An 11,449-nucleotide genomic window follows, 5' to 3' on the forward strand; every position below is an offset into this window, starting at 1 on the left:
TCCGATGTGATAGCACCGGGCCCCTTTACTCCCTCCGATTTCCTGCGTCCACTTCTTCCGCTTCGCCCTCCGCTTCTTCAGCCGCTTTTGCCACCACAGCTTCTTCCACTACATGGCACCGGCGTCTTGGTCATCCTGGCCGTTCTGTCCTGACACAGCTTAGTCGTAGTTCTGACATATCATGTACTCGGGCTCATGATGAGCACCTGTGTCAGGCGTGCCAACTGGGCCGTCATGTCCGCCTTCCTTTTTCTACCTCCTCTTCACATGCGACCCATATGTTTGATCTTGTACATTGCGATCTCTGGACATCGCCTGTTCTGAGCCTTTCCGGCTATAAGTACTATCTTGTTGTGGTGGATGATTTCTCTCATTATTCTTGAACTTTTCCCTTGCGTGCCAAGTCTGATACTTTCCCCACGCTTCTCCACTTCTTCGCTTGGGTGTCCACTCAGTTCGGTCTCACCATCAAGGCCGTCCAATGTGACAACGGCCGCGAGTTTGATAACACCACCTCCCGTGCCTTCTTCCTCTCTCACGGCGTGCACCTCCGCATGTCATGTCCCTATACCTCCTCCCAGAACGGTAAGGCTGAACGCATGATTCGTACCACGAACGACACCATGCGCTCTCTTCTGTTCCAGTCTTCTCTCCCTGCCCCCTTCTGGGCTGAGAGTCTTCACACCTCCACCTATCTCCTTAACCGACTACCTTCCGTTGCCTGCCCTGCTCCCACTCCACACCACGCTCTCTTCGGTACCCCCCCCCCCGCTACGATCACCTTCGGGTCTTCGGGTGTGCGTGTTATCCTAACACCGCTGCCACCGCTCCTCATAAGCTAGCTCCCCGTTCGACTCAGTGCGTCTTCCTCGGGTACTCCCCGGATCACAAGGGGTACCGTTGCTTTGACCTCTCCTCTCGACGGGTCCTCATCTCTCGCCACGTGGTGTTTGACGAGTCCGTCTTCCCTTACTCCACCAACTCCCCACCTCCTTCCACCTCCGACCCTGATCTCTCCTCCCTGTTTCCCACTGACCCGGTGGACCAGCCACCGCTACCGTTGTGTCCTGCAGGTACTGCTCCGCCGTGGTTCTCCTCGGGCTCGACGTCCACCGGTGCTGTCCCTGACCCTGCGCCCCGCGCGGGTCCGACGGTGCCGGCCTCTGGTGCTGCTTCTACCCCTTCGCCCTGCGCGGGACCGGTGGCACCGCCCACAGCGCCTGCTGTCCGGTTTGCACAGCCCGTGCGCGTCTACCAGCGCCGGGCGCGGCCGGCTCCCCTGTACCTGCAGCCGGCCACGCCACCATCGTCGCCGCCTCAGTCATCGCCGGTGGACTCTTCTCCGCCGGCGATGCCTACACCACCACCACCTCCGCCGGCCCCGACTGCCCGTGTCGCGCCGTCGGTGTACCATCCGCCTCTTCTACACCGGCACCCGCGTCACGTTCACCCTATGGTGATGCGACTTGCGGCTGGTACCCTGCAGCCCCGGGCTCTTTCAGCGATGCCCGGTGCGCCGCAGGTTTCTCCTGTACCCTCCTCCATCCGCGGCGCCCTGTCGGATCCTCACTGGCGCCGCGCGATGGAAGAGGAGTACGCGGCGCTCCTCGCCAACCAGACTTGGGATCTGGTTCCCCATCCGCCTGGCTCCAACGTCGTCACCGGCAAGTGGATCTGGACACACAAGCGGCGGGCTGATGGTACCCTCGAGCGGTACAAGGCTCGCTGGGTTCTCCGAGGTTTCACTCAGCGCCCTGGTGTCGACTACGACGAGACGTTCAGTCCGGTAGTCAAGCCAGCTACTGTCCGGACTGTTCTCTCGCTGGCTCTCTCCCGCTCCTGGCCCGTACATCAGCTCGACGTCAAGAACGCCTTCCTGCACGGCACTCTGACTGAGACTGTTTACTGCAGCCAGCCAGCGGGGTTTGTTGATTCTTCTCGGCCTGATATGGTTTGCCGGCTCAACAAGTCACTTTATGGCCTCAAGCAGGCCCCTCGAGCTTGGTATTCGCGGTTTGCTGCCTACCTACTGACACTGGGGTTTGTGGAGGCCAAGTCCGATACTTCACTGTTTATCTATCACCATGGTGCTGAGACTGCTTATCTGCTGCTCTATGTTGATGACATTGTCCTCACTGCCTCCAGTCCGTCCCTCCTACGGCGGATCATCACCTCACTTCAGCAGGAGTTTGCTATGAAGGATTTGGGTGTGCTCCATCACTTTCTTGGGGTCACTGTCGAGCCTCGTCCGGCTGGCCTCTTTCTTCACCAGCGACAGTATACTCTTGATATCCTGGAGCGAGCTGGGATGACTGACTGCAAGCCCTGCTCCACTCCAGTTGACACTCAGGCCAAGTTGTCCGAGGCCGACGGCACTCCTGTGACAGATGCTACTGCGTACCGGAGTCTGGCTGGGGCCCTTCAGTACCTCACTTTCACCAGGCAGGATATCACTTATGCGGTTCAGCAGATTTGTCTCCACATGCATGATCCCAGGGAGCCCCATCTCACTGCTCTCAAGCGCCTACTCCGTTACCTCCGGGGCTCTGTGGACTACGGCCTCCTCCTTCACCGGTCTCCCTCCACTGAGCTCGTTGTCTACACCGACGCTGACTGGGCCGGGTGTCCGGACACTCGGCGCTCTACCTCCGGCTACGCCGTCTTTTTGGGCGGCAACCTGGTGTCCTGGTCGTCCAAGCGTCAGCCGGTGGTCTCCCGCTCCAGTGCCGAGGCGGAGTACCGCGCTGTCGCTAACGGCGTGGCCGAGGCATCATGGCTTCGGCAGCTCCTTGCCGAGCTCCACACCCCTTCTTCTCGGAGCACTCTTGTCTACTGCGACAACGTCAGTGCGGTGTACCTCTCCACCAACCCTGTTCAGCACCAGCGGACCAAGCATGTGGAGATTGACCTTCACTTCGTCCGGGATCGGGTCGCCATCGGCGATGTTCGGGTCCTCCACGTCCCGACCACCTCTCAGTTTGCTGACATCTTCACCAAGGGCCTCCCGTCACCTGCCTTCACCGAGTTTCGCTCCAGCCTCAACATCACCTGTGGCTAGTTGTGTCTGTGGGGGGGCTTGTGTGTGTGCCTTTCTTTTCATGTCCAGTCTGCAACTCCGCTGCGTCGGTAGTTCAGACTGTGGGGGAGTGTTGGTGTATGTGTGTATTATGGCCCAATAAGGCCCAAGTATGACTGCTATATAGCTACCCACTAGGGTTAGCCCAAAGTAGGGATTTACCTTCTAATAGTTAAGATTGGACAAAGGTTCCAAACATGCCCATAATAGATACTCGCACGCAAAGATTGACCATCTTCCTGCAAATGCCTTTTCCGTTCATGAATAATCCAGCTTTTGTAGTAGGAAAAAGCAGAGATTGGGAGCCTCAGAGTCGGCCAACACACGGGTCAAAACCAAATAACACGGAAACAGGGGAAATGGGGAAGAAGAATGGTGTGGGAATGGGATAGGATAGGAATGGCGGATATTTTCGCAGCCAACCACCTCATCTGGCGAATTCCAAGCGGAATTTAGTAAGGTATCCTCCTTTTCTGCGGTCACTTTCTTGGTCCCAGCTCTGTTCATATTATTCACTCGAGATACTGTAGGAATTACGAAGTTGCTCATATTGGTAGTGCATTTAGTTGCAGGGTTATCTTTGTTTCGTCGTTTCGCCGGAAACGTCTGGTGCTAATTGATTGATCCCCAAATCGAAGCAATGGTTCGTTTTGTGTATAAAAACACAGTTGCAATAGATCCCCTTTACTCAGTAGCCCCCACATCGGCCAAAAGTTTCACACGAATGAGGACGGAACAACAATTCCCTTTTTCTTTCCTTGTGGAACGAAGGAAACCGAGCCTTGTGATCAAGCTTATATGCACACGATGATGATATCAATCGAATTTTGTGATCATCAAGCTTTAGTAGGAATAGATGTAATCGTGGTGACTAGGCTATATTTTGTGGATACATCTTAGTAGTATGTAGGAAGTCGGTGTGATTACCCTTGCGTGGTGGCAGCATGTGAGAGGGAAATTGTTGAATAATTGTGTAATGTTGAGTAGGATCGATGCCGAGTATAAGGCCGAACAATTGCGTAATGTTGAGTAGGATCGATGGTGAGTATTGTGGGAGTCGTTTGAGGTAAAGTTTTGAAAAATCGGAGGTGTTAACATGCATCTTGCAAATGGTGATCCTAAGAAAGTAGGTCGTTTGCGAGCCGCCTTTCTAGGAGATGATCTAGGAAACTGTAGGCGTTAACACGCACCTCGTAAGCGGTAGGCAAGAGGTCCTTGTTGCTATATTATAATCTTTTAGGTTAATAGATTGATGTCAATGCACTCTCATTCGTGTTTCCTTGTCGAAGTTTAATTACACTTATCAAGATATTGATTAGATCTGTTAGTCTATCTGGTGTGCGCATGGTTAGCAAGGGCTCCTTTTATGGTTGTTATTTTACAATGCTTTATCTTAACCCATCGGCTCATATAGTCAATGACACATGCCATTAATGTTTTGTTTATTTACACTGCGTGATTACATTGAATAATCTTTCTGTTGTGGTGTTTATTCCAATAACACCTACCCATAAGTTCGAAAGGTTTCGCCGCTGATCGGTTCAGGAATTTACTGTTTGCCTTATCAATTTTCAGGTCAAACTGACTACCACGTTTTGCACCACTCGCAAGCCGATTTGAATTCGGCACCGAAGTTAAGCAGATCTTTTAGGTCCTCAACGCAAAAGTTTGAGATCCAGATTTTACGTTAACATCACGCTCCTTAGGTTCCAGATGGGTGAGCCTTAGGTTCCAGATGGGTGAGAAAAGCAGGAGAGTCGTGGGTGAGTCGGATCAATTGATCAACGATGGGAGGAGGAAACCATTGGGAGTCGACAGCTCAGATGCTTTCGCAGCCACGTCCTTGTCTTCTCGTCGCCGTTAGAAAATTTCATGCCATTGCGGTAACGGCACGCCACCATCATTCATCCTCGCTAGCAGATGCTGTGGTAGATGTTGGTCGGGGGCTCTGTACTAATAATAGAGAAATCAATTATGTATAATTCCAGCGGCTATATTGGCTTCTCTCGTAAACATATCCACTGTACGATTAAGGGGTAAACATATGGGTTTGGTTTCCTTTGCTTATTTTTAATCCCTGTCACATCAAATCTTTAGATACTAATTAGGAATATTAAATATAGACAAATTACAAAATCCATTGCACAGATGAAAGCTAATTCGCGAGACGAATCTATTAAACCTAATTAGTTCATGATTTGACAATGTGCTGCTACAGTAACCATTTGCTAATGATGGATTAATTAGACTTAATAGATTCGTCTCGTGAATTAGCCTCCATCTGTATAATTAGTTTTATGATTAACTGATATCTAATTCTTCTAATTAACCTTCGAAGATTCGATGTGACTCGACGTGACACAAACTGAACTTTGAGGATCCGAACACTCCCCGAGCTTTCATGGAACGAGCAATACAACTCGTGATTTTTTTACCGTCTTTCCCAGTCGCCCTGGTAGTGTCTTAGGAGGTGTTTGAATACTAGGTGCTAAACTTTAGCAGTGTCACGTCGGATGTTCGGATGCTAATTAGAAGGACTAAACATGAGCTAATTACAAAACTAATTGCAGAACCCCTGTGCTAATTCGCGAGATGAATCTATTAAACCTAATTAATTCATCATTAGCAAATGGTTACTGTAGCACCACATTGTCAAATCATGGACTAATTAGGCTTAATAGATTCGTCTCGCGAATTAGACTCCATCTATGTAATTAGTTTTGTAATTAGTCTATGTTTAATACTCCTAATTAGTATCCAAACACCCCCTTAGTCTACGCGGTCATCATCAGTCAGTCATTTAAAGCGAGTGGGGTGTGTGTGTGGGTGGTGGTGGGGGGGGTGGCGGGGCGGTGGTTGGCCTTGTGCAATAACTCCTCCTCCTCAAAAAGTGATGCTGACTTTTTAAGCCCTTCTGCAGGTCTGTAGTAGTTTTTTCCTGCCATGTATATCCCATATCCTTCAGTATTCTGTTAGCTTTCCTTCTCGCCTCCACTCCTAAGACCATGGCCTTGGCGTTTGCTGGAAAAGCTGTGGCTGCCTCAGCCATCTCCACAATAGTTCGCAAGTCTTTTAACTACTTGGAGAAGTACAGGAAGGCGGAGGGGATGAAATCGGTGAAGGAGAGGCTGGAGAGGACTCTCCCACAAGTTCAAGTGGTCTTTGATGCTGTTGATACAGAGCGGATTAGGGACCAGAGCGAGGCACTTGATGCATGGCTTTGGCAGCTTAGGGATGCTGTTGAGGAGGCTGAGGATGTGCTTGATGAAGTGGAGTACTACAAACTTGAGAAGAAGGTAAAATCTGGAGGTAATATGGTGACCAGCTCTCTGTATAAGTGCAAGAGGCTGTTTATCCAACATTTCAATACTACTTTTAAAGTCGGCACATTTAAAAGGATGGCAGATGCCATGAAGAAACTTGATGAGGTTTCTGTTGGTGTGGAGCGTTTCATCCTACTTGTCGACCACCTTGATTCTAGTAGTTTCAAGCACATATGCCATCAGGATGTTGTTAATCCTCGTGAGACAAGCTCCTTTTTGATTGAGGAAACTATAATTGGCCGTGATACCGAGCGGGATCAGATAGTTGAGTGGTTAATTGAGCAACGGGGTGATAATCAAAACCCTGAGGTTTGCAATGTTATTCTTTTTGGTTTAGTGGGTATAGGCGGCATGGGCAAGACTACACTTGCGCAGGCTGTCTACAATGACCAAAAAGTGAAGCAGTTCTTTGATCACACTATGTGGGTGTGTGTGTCCAATGACTTTGATGTCCCAGCTCTGACAAGAAAGATAATACAAGAAATTACTGGGCGAGGTACTGATGTCACTTGTCTGAATACACTTCAAAAGATCCTTAGTGAGAATCTCAGCTCAAAGAAATTTTTGCTTGTATTTGACGATGTATGGAACGATGAGAGAAGAACTGACTGGGAGAAATTAGTAGCTCCACTAAAATTAGGTCAGAAGGGAAGCAAGATCTTATTGACAACTCGTATGCAATCAGTGGTGGACATTGCTGAGAGAGTGTTAGGAGGAATAGCCAAGTGTATGAGGTTGGAGGGGCTGCAGGAGAATGATCTGTTGGAACTTTTCAATAAGCATGCCTATTTTGGGGTGGATCCTAACAATTATCTTAACTTGCAAGAGATTGGCAATCATATTATTAAAAAGTTGAGTGGAAGCCCATTAGCTGCAAAAGTCATGGGTGGGCTGTTGAACAATTCTTTGGATACCTTATATTGGAGCAGAATGCTGAGAGAAAAAATCTCTAATATTGAGCATGGAAATGAAGGTGTTATGAAGGTTTTAAGATTGAGTTATCACCATCTGTCTCCACAGCTGAAAGCATGCTTCCGGTATTGCAGTATGTTCAGAGAAGATTACGAATTTAGAAAGGAGGAGCTGGTTGACTTATGGATGGCTTCAGGGCTGATTCAGCCAGACGTCGATGAAAACCACAGGCCAGAAGATGTTGGAGAGTATTATTTGGGTATACTCACAAAAAAGTCTTTCTTTGAACTGAGATCAAATATGTCAATACATCGGTATGATGGCACAACCACAATCGGGGAGTTTTCTGATGAATACTATGTGCTACATGATCTATTGCATGAGCTAGCGCGTACAGTCTCCATAAAGGAATGTGTTAGAATTTCCAGCGATGTTTGTGGCACTATTCCAGAAGCTGTTCGCCATGCAACAATTATAATTCGAAATTGTACAGTGATATCAGATTTTTCTACATTAAAGAAACTGCGAACCCTGCGCATATACTTTGATGGAACTATAAATCAAAGAGATCAATGGACTGTGCTTAAAAATGTGCTAAATGCAACAACCAAATTACGGGTTTTCCACGTAAAGAATTGCTCACTTCGGAAGCTTCCTGATGCTTTTGGCAGTTTGTTGCACCTACGGTACTTGTGTCATTCCTCTGTTAATGCGTGGATGAAAAGCAAAAAATGGCCCATTTGGTTCCCTTCTTCTATATACAAGTTACATCATCTCCAAATGTTAGAATTGACTAGATGTTTATTGGTATCCTGGCGACTTGGAAATTTTGTTTGTCTAAGACATCTATACTATTCTGGTTTTGTAATTGGTTTACCCCCTTATGTTGGACGGTTGACTTCTCTTCAAGATGTTCATCATATTTGTGTTCCACATCGGCATGGTTTGTTCCCAAGTGAGATTCAGAATCTAAAAGATCTCCGTCATCTGGAAATTTCTGGTCTTCAAAATGTCAACGCGGAAGAAGCTGTTTTGACTAAGCTAAGTGAAAAGAAAAATCTTAATTTCTTGTCACTCAGTTGGCAGAGTGACCAAAGTGAAGCAGATATCGATGAAAGAGTTCTCAATGACCTTCAGCCTCACGCGAATCTTGCCAAGCTGAAGATTACTGGATATAATGGTTCTAGATCTCCATTTTGGATGGAAAACCCAATTCTCACCAATGTGACATATATTTCCCTCTCTTCTTGTAATCAGTGGCAACATCTTCCGCCCCTTGGCAGACTACCTTCACTCAAGTATCTCTATTTAAGAGACATGGGTTCTGTGAAAAAAATAAATAATTCCTTTTACGGATGTTATAACCATTTTGGCTTCCAATCTCTTAAGTTACTGCATATTGAAGACCTTCCAGCACTAGATGAGTGGGTTGAAATTGAGGACAATCTGTTTCCCCAGCTTGAGGTGCTTGTAATCAGGTACTGCAGAGCATTGAGAAATGCACCGACACTACCATCTACTCTTGCTTACTTCGAACTAGATGATGTTGGTTTAACTACTTTACCTGCAACACATTGGACTAGTGAAACAACACTGCTGCCAAAATCATCACTTGTCAAGTTGAAAATCTCTCACTGTCCAAACTTAGCTACACTGGAGCTAAAGTACTGTTTTGAGGATCTGGAGGAGCTTCGTATTAGAGGTTGCAAAAATATGTTGCATTTGCGAATGGATCAATTGCATAGACTCCCATTTCTTAAAACTTTCTCTGTGAAGGATTGCCCAAATCTGATTGCTATACAGGAAGAAATGAGTTCACCATCGTCCATAAAAAATCTTTATATTGATTCATGTGCTGCTTATGGGACCTCTTTGACAAACTCCCTTTGCAGTTTCACTTCCCTTACTACTCTGTCATTACGTGATTGTGCAATGTCAGCCCTTCCTTCAGCAGAAGTGTTTAGGAATCTGACAACGGTGCAGCATTTGGAAATTGTGAACTGCACTGAACTAATTGTTTTAGATGGAATAGAAGAACTCAGACACCTGAGAGAGTTGAACATTAATGGATGTCACAAGCTTGACAAGCATCTCGGCAGTCTGTCTCAGGAAACGTTTCAAGCCTCTGATCTCAACCAAGTTTCTTCTGTCTGTCCTTCCTACCTTGGCAAATTAGAGAAACTGAGAATCAGCAGTCCTTTTCTCTTGCAGTGGGAGCCGTTGGGAAGAGTCAACTCAATTACTTATTTGACTATTGACAAAAGCCATAGATGTTTGCCTGAGGAGTGGTTGATGCAAAACCGCAACCATCTTAAACACCTTGGGGTGCTTAATGCTACTCATCTGGAGTTTCTACCTTCAACCATGGCAAGCTTTACTTCACTGGAAACTTTGTCAATTCACAGAGCTGTCCTACTTCAGTCACTTCCAGAGCTGCCTGCCTGTTTAAAGGTTCTACAAATCTTTGAGTGTCACCCTGTGCTGGAGAGAAGATGCCGGAAAAGAAGAGGTTGTGACTGGCAAAAGATTGCACGAATACCGAATTTGAAGATTGTGCAGGACATTCCTTCACAATACACACTCCATTACTACCGTAGTTCCTATCGTTTCTTTTGAACCATGTGCTATATATATGTAAGTCTTCCATCCTGACACTTCAGTTAATTCTTGTGCTTTCGGCAGCAGATATTTGTTTAGCATCGTACAATACTTTTCGATTTTGTGAGCAGCCATTTTGAGAGATTATATATGTTTTCACTGAAATTGCTTTTCGCTATATCCATTCTTTTCAGAAATACCATCATGCTAATAGCGTTAATCCGTATCAGAGTACCACACTCCTGCTGTGTACTGGATTGTTAGATCAGTGTCTCTACATAAGCACTCCAAATCCAGTTCGCATATAAGGCTTAATAAATGTCAGAACTGCTAACAAAGTAGCATATAATCGTTGTCCTGCATTTGATTTGCCTACCATTCTTGTTTTCTCATTGACTGGGAAGGGAATATACCACCGCATCATGTTCCTCCTTGAAAAATTCTGCTATCTTCTTTTGTAATAAATGATTCTTCATTTTGCTGACTGCATAAGTCTCTACTTTGATTCAGTTAAATTAAGCGTGGTTGATATCTATCTTATGCAGGTACATTCAACTCAATCATAGTTTGGACTCTATTTCTTGGAGGAAATCAGTTACACAGAAGAGTTGAAGGTTCCCCGATAGACATTCTTTGATTCAGAAATTTGCTTGAGCTTCCAACTGAGGGTGGCGTCTTGACTAAGAACTTGCTAAAAATTGGGTGCGCTCTTTAGTCTAAACTTTAAAGTTTACACTTACTAAATAAAAAAAAGCATCTGACGGCCAAAGCCATCAGCTGAAGATGCCGGTGAGAAGTCCAAGTGCTGAACGCTGAAAGAAACCTGTTAATGAATCATGATAGACCTGATCAACCTTTTTGCTCAGCCGTTGCAAGATTAATGGACCATTCTTGTAGTGAATGTCAGAGGTGCATCCTGCATGATCATTGCCACATATTTAATTGGTGCATGCATGCAAGACAGGTCATGTTTACTGTGAGTCCTTTGTAATGTTTAATATGTCTGCAATACAGATTTTTTTTTGGCTTAAAGAACAGAGTGAGTACTTGCTTTCTGAAACAAATAGATTTGGATTCGCATCATTCGAGAGTCAGGGTTCTATACATATTGTTTGGCCGCATGTGAATGTGCTCTTGATTGTATAATTGCCTACTGAGTGTTTTTTAGGTACGGTAACGGTTTCCCTCCGTCCTGGGCGGCTCTCCCTTGGTGTTTCTCCCTATTTAGCAAAAAAAACATTAATCATTATACGTTGTAATTTGTATGCAATCATATTAATTAAAGATTTAAAGATATATATTATTAAAAAATGTTACATCTTTTTCTTGTATCACATTATTTGTATCATAATATAGCACTAGAAAAATAAGGGGATAATTCCCTATTTGACACCAGGAAAATGATCCGTTCCTTTCTTGGTCCTAAACATTTCTTCCTTTTTTTATTTGACACTCACTTCAACTTTCATCCCTAATATGACATTATCGTCAATTCCGTTAGGTATCGGCGTGAGACGCCCCTTGAGACCTGTCAGTTTTT

The 11,449-nt window shown here is 46.0% G+C and overlaps 1 protein-coding gene across 1 annotated transcript; it reads left to right on the top strand.

The window, feature by feature from the left end:
* Positions 1-6,016: 6,016 nt before the first annotated feature.
* On the top strand, positions 6,017-11,155 carry LOC101752504 (disease resistance protein RGA2). The gene is made up of 2 exons (XM_004975308.3): positions 6,017-9,945; positions 10,455-11,155. The coding sequence occupies exon 1, from the start codon at positions 6,082-6,084 to the stop codon at positions 9,925-9,927; it is 3,846 nt and encodes a 1,281-aa protein (XP_004975365.1). The 5' UTR covers positions 6,017-6,081; the 3' UTR covers positions 9,928-9,945; positions 10,455-11,155.
* The last annotated feature ends 294 nt before the right edge of the window (positions 11,156-11,449 follow it).

Source organism: Setaria italica, chromosome VII (genome assembly GCF_000263155.2).
Source record: "Setaria italica strain Yugu1 chromosome VII, Setaria_italica_v2.0, whole genome shotgun sequence".
Lineage (NCBI taxonomy): Eukaryota > Viridiplantae > Streptophyta > Magnoliopsida > Poales > Poaceae > Setaria > Setaria italica.

Coding starts and splice junctions, on each gene's coding strand:
- LOC101752504 (XM_004975308.3), top strand. CDS start 6,082: ATGGCCTTGGCGTTTGCTGGAAAAGCTGTGGCTGCCTCAGCCATCTCC.